General features: G+C 42.5%; 1 protein-coding gene across 1 annotated transcript; it reads left to right on the plus strand.

The window, feature by feature from the left end:
* The first annotated feature begins 1,478 nt into the window (after positions 1-1,478).
* On the plus strand, positions 1,479-5,053 carry LOC306934115 (4-galactosyl-N-acetylglucosaminide 3-alpha-L-fucosyltransferase 9-like). Its single transcript, XM_079516595.1, has 3 exons — positions 1,479-1,743; positions 3,194-3,512; positions 4,218-5,053. Exons 1-3 carry the CDS (start codon positions 1,480-1,482, stop codon positions 4,454-4,456), a joined length of 822 nt encoding a protein of 273 aa, XP_079372721.1. The 5' UTR covers position 1,479; the 3' UTR covers positions 4,457-5,053.
* Positions 5,054-5,372: the final 319 nt, after the last annotated feature.

The raw sequence follows: 5,372 nt of genomic DNA on the forward strand, positions 1-5,372 counted from the left end.
ACCGTTAAGATGTTATAGCAAAAAATAGGAACTATCAAATATTGACCAATCAGAAGAGGGGGCGGGGCTAAGTTACACCAATGAAGGACAAAGACTCTGAACCTTGTCTAATGACACCACCCCCAAGTCTGTAGACAATCAGTTCAATACTTGATCTTGTAGATCTCCTATTTTCACTTCCTGTTTGGCATTGAAGTTTGACGCTTTGCCACGGTTTGCGCCATTTTACGAAAACTCACGATTTTGTGGAACAGACCATCCTGCTAGGAGGAGTTAATTAAAGTGCGACCCATGTAAATTGCATAAATTGCGCCAAAATGCCACAATAAATTCAAAATGGCTGTCTTCCTGTTCGGTTTAGGTCATGGCGCCAAGAGACTTGGTGGGGCTTAAAGCACAATTGTGGGGCTTAAAGCACAATGTTTTGTAGGGGCGCTATTGAAGTTTAGCAACCTTTCGAGTACGTTTAGTGTAACAGAATAATAATAATCATTGCAATTTCAATAGGGCTTCGCACTACTGTGCAGTGCTCAGGCCCTAATAAAAAAAAATTATATCATGAGTAAGCAATAAAGCGGAAGTGGAGCCTCCTCCCCACTTCCGTTTCATCTTTACAGTCGCGCAACTTTATCCTACTAACTCTGCAGAAGGCTCTAGACGGGGTGCTACATCAGAATGTTACGTGTAGTGCTCAACATCAGCAAGAGTACACATGTTATCAATAATGAGAATATGTATGCTGGAATATTCAGGGTGAGTGACAAGCAGCCAGGAGAATGAGACTTGCAGGACACTGCCAAAGACACCAGGAGCTGCCAGCCAGCAAACTGGGGTTGTGGGAACCAACACATGAGCACCGGTCACAAGGATACTAACATATGTGGATGTACTCAAGAAAGATGCAGGAGCACAAAGCACCAACGAGCTGGCCGGATGTATGGAGAACTGGGATGACTGCAGCGACAATGGAAGGCTCGTCTGAGGACGACCTAGAGAGAGAGAGACTTTATCCTAATATAAATAGAATTGATCTAAGCATATATAGCTTATTGCTTATCAGAAATGGAAAAAATAAAACTGTAAATATATTTTAACGTAAATGGCAGCTTCCTTACTCAGATTTTGGGAGGTGTAGTTTCACTGTCCCAGACTCTATATAGCATTCAGAGATTGTGGAATAGTTGTCTCACTATGCGAGACTAGGCGGGCAGTATCAGTTACAAGAAAAAAGCATGGGTGTTTTCAATGAATCTATCATGGTTAAAATAGAGTTTGAAGTTACAGTGGGTTTTTATAGGAAGGGGGAGGGGCAGCTAAAATGAATATCAAATATCTAAATATGAATCGAGTAACTTAAAAACTGTCTGGGGTGTTCACATAAGTCTGAGTATATGATAAAATGACTAAACGTTTTTTTGAAAGTGAAATATCCCTTTAAGTGTCCGGTCATGTCCTCACCTCAGGTGCAGCGAGTTCGACATGGTGGGATGTCGGATGACGGACGACCGGAGCATTTACCACAAAGCACACGCCGTCTTGTTCCACCACAGAGACATCCACGGAGACAACATGCCGCCAGAACCACGGCCCTGGTTCCAGAAGTGGATCTGGTTCAACTGGGAGTCGCCCGCCAACTCGGCCGCCAACCCTGCACTCAACGACCTGTTCAATTTGACCAGCAGCTATCGGCTGGACTCTCACATCCCGGTGCCCTATGGGTACCTCACCCCGGTGGCGCCCAAGGTATACTGTAGCTGTAGCCTATAGTCTGGGCAGCATTCCTTTTCGGGTTTATGATCCGGTCAGTCTCAAGAGCGGATGATATCTTAATTCATGTTGTAGTCACTGATTTGTAGTTATCAGGCCGGAACCCTCAAACCAGAACTTCCATTCCCTCAAACCATAAGATTAATACCTTCCCCACGGGCCGCGATCATACATTTAGGGCCTACCCAATAAAATAGAATTTTCCGGTGGAATAACAAATGTTATACAGACGCTAAATAGCCCCTCACATTTATAGTTATTTTGTATTTTAAAAATCAGCAAAACTACTGTGCATCAAGGATTTTATTGGGTAGGTCCTAAAATTATGATCGCGGGCCGTAGGGAATTATTTTGAGTACTTCTGGTTTGGAGGTTCCGGCCTGATGACTATACATGACGTATACATGACTACAATTCAGTCAGACAACTCACAAATAGATTTACCAATATTTATTACAGAATGAGTAATGAGTGTGCATATGATATTTGACTTGGCGTTCGGCTCTGCTGGATTTCTCCCTGCTCGGCAAGATTAAGCAACAACATAAAACATTAAGAGCAGGGAGATAGATATACAATAACCCCCCATGGGGAACATAAATAGCAGAGCCCACCGGTGGTGCTGGGGTGGTGGTGGGAAAATATATCACATACAACCAGGGACCACATGGACCATACGCAAGCTACGTCTCATCATGACGAAAGATATCATCCGCTCACCCCCTAATGGTTGGTTTGCAATGAATCCAGATTAGTTGAAACCCTAAATAATAGATAGAAGAGATTTTTCAATGGATTCTGTTTGGTGCTAAAAGTTTAGTGGAAAATATTATCCAATATTATTTCAAGATGAAAATATTCACGATGACGATGAGTTTACCTACCTATAATCTGGGAGGGAATATGTACAAAAATCATAATAATTGAGCACTTGGTAACTAGTTTTGAATTCTGGCATGGTGTTCCAACTTTCCAGTAGTTATTTTTCCTAAATTTTAGTATGTTCTTTTAATCTTCATTTCACAAAATGGTTCCCTATGGGGAGCTCCTCTTCGCTGGTGCGATCACAGAAAAACTCTAGCCTATACTCCAGAATAAATGAATATTATTCAGGTCTATGCGTCATGACGTAGTACGCAGCCCCTCCACTATAGGGGTATATACAGTAAGCGCCACTCCGTCAGTGGCGCATTAGATTCATTGCAAACGGACCACTAGGGGCCGAGCCCAACTCGTTTGCCAAAATTCAAAAAGTAGTTACCAACTGTATAATTGTTATGATCCCAGTTTGTAGGCACTTTAAGCTTGATCGGCAAACATCCCCTCCGAGAAAAGGGATGCTGGGAGTTAAGTGGTTAACAATTTTTTGTATAAACATTTTTGCCACAATAATCGTGACATGTCATTTTCATATCGTCCCATTAAGAATGAGACCTTCAAGCTGCCACAGAAGAACAAGCTGGTGTGCTGGGTCGTGAGCAACTGGAACCCACAGTTTAAAAGAGTCCAGGTTTACGAGGCGATGAAAGGCCACATAAAGATAGAGCTTTATGGGAGGGCCTTCAATCGTTACTTGAACTATGAAGAGTATCTCCAGTTGATGCCTAGCTGCAAGTTCTACCTGTCCTGGGAAAACTCCATCGATAGAGACTACCTGTCCGATAAGCTGTACGATCCTATGAGATTTGGGACTGTCCCTGTGGTTCTGGGTCCATCCAGAAGGAACTACGAGGACCATGTTCCAGGCAAGTTTATAATAGTTTGGGATCGTTTTCATTTTAGGTTAATTTTATGTTGTTTTGCCCACCCGTCCTTCCTCTTCAATGTCTCCCTTTTGAACCCAGCACCTCCACGAAGTGATGTGCGTATTTTACTATAGTTCCCTTTTGACTGATACCTGTCCAGTCAAACTCTAGACGGGCCCGCCCCAAAGTTATTATCGCAGCCGCGCTCGGCAGCCGGCAAAAACGTTTTTAGACCCAAAGAGTTTTTAGGCCCAAAAAATAAGGCCCAGCCCTACCTGGGCCCTAACTGGACCCTAACTGGGCTGGCCGAGGCCCCGCCTGGCCTTACTAATTATCACACATTTTACGTCCTACCCGGCCCGAAAACGTCAATTAAAAAAACAAACAAAATAAGGTCCACATGGGCATTCCTAGACCTCATTTAGTGACATCACGGACCACAAGGTGCCCTATGCTGGTGTGTAAAACTCTTACAGCGAAATTAATAGATTAAGATTTCACATCATCCCAAAAAAGCTTATACATTGACAAAAACCAAGGCCATTTTATTCAGTTTGTTTTAGTTAGTTTTGTAAACACAATACAGTTTCAGTTAGTTATCATTTTTTTAAAATTATTATTATAGTTTTTATTTATTTCAGTTAACGAAACCTCTTTAAAAAAAGTTTTTGTTGTTTTCGTTAAGTATAATAACCTTGTTTCCAGGAGACTCTTTCATTCACGTAGATGACTTCGCCAGCCCCAAGGAGCTGGCAGAGAGACTGGTCTACCTCGACAACAACCCCACAGAATACATGCAGTACTTTAAGTGGAGAGAGAGGTACAAGGTCCATAAGTGCTTATTCGTCAGTGATCAAGTTTGTAGATCATGTCAGTATCTGAAAATGCACAAAGGCTACCCTGACCAGGTGTTTCACAATCTGAATAAATGGTACTGGGGATAAATAATAACAATAACTAGAACTGCACTCTGTGGAGTGCCTACTTGCTTGTTGCACACAAGTAGGCCATAAATGGCCTACTAGTGCGCAAGCAGAGCGCGCAAGTACTGTCGACCGCTACAAACTGTCAAATCTCAGCTGGTGACGTATATGTCGATCAGTGTCGGGTGGATTAAAGGAAATGCCTCTATGTATATGTAATTTGTAAATTGATTAGCGGTATAATGTGGTTACTTTGCGTATGCCCCGTTTGATGCGTATGTATCGTAGCATCATATGACGTCAGGGTATAACTGGTACAACTAGCTCTCAATGATGACGTAATAAATATGTGGATTAAATGCCCCAATGCCAGGGTGTAATTGGTTTTCGATGGTGACGTAATGACGATATGTTTTAGTGTCGGGAGGATTAAAGGTAATGCCCCTATGTATACATGTATGTAATCTGACACCACTGCCATATCAAGCACAAGTAGTCATTACGTCATACGCTGGCACGGCGCATACACATCAAACGGCGACATACGCATCGAAGCACTGGACGAAAACTATTACTTGCGTGCTCTGCTTGTGCAAGTAACTAGAACTGCACTCTGTCGAGTGCCTACTTGCTTGTTGCACACAAGTAGGCCATAAATGGCCTACTAGTGCGCAAGCAGAGCGCGCAAGTACTGTCGACCGCTACAAACTGTCAAATCTCAGCTTCTCTGTGAAAGAATGTTTTAAATATTGAATTATTAGGTTTAGCTATTTGCTAAACCTAATAAACATGTTGTAATTAATACGGATGAGTGACGGCTTTCGATGGTGACGTATATGTCGATCAGTGTCGGGTGGATTAAAGGAAATGCCTCTATGTATGTAACTATGTATATGTAATTTGCAAGTTGATTAGCGGTATACTGTGGTTACTTTGC

The sequence above is a fragment of the Electrona antarctica genome (genome assembly GCF_951216825.1).
Source record: "Electrona antarctica genome assembly, chromosome: 12".
Classification (NCBI taxonomy): Eukaryota; Metazoa; Chordata; class Actinopteri; order Myctophiformes; family Myctophidae; genus Electrona; species Electrona antarctica.

Coding starts and splice junctions, on each gene's coding strand:
- LOC306934115 (XM_079516595.1), top strand. CDS start 1,480: ATGGTGGGATGTCGGATGACGGACGACCGGAGCATTTACCACAAAGCA. Junction 1,744..3,193: donor TCACCCCGGTGGCGCCCAAG/GTATACTGTAGC, acceptor CGTCCCATTAAG/AATGAGACCTTCAAGCTGCC. Junction 3,513..4,217: donor CTACGAGGACCATGTTCCAG/GCAAGTTTATAA, acceptor CCTTGTTTCCAG/GAGACTCTTTCATTCACGTA.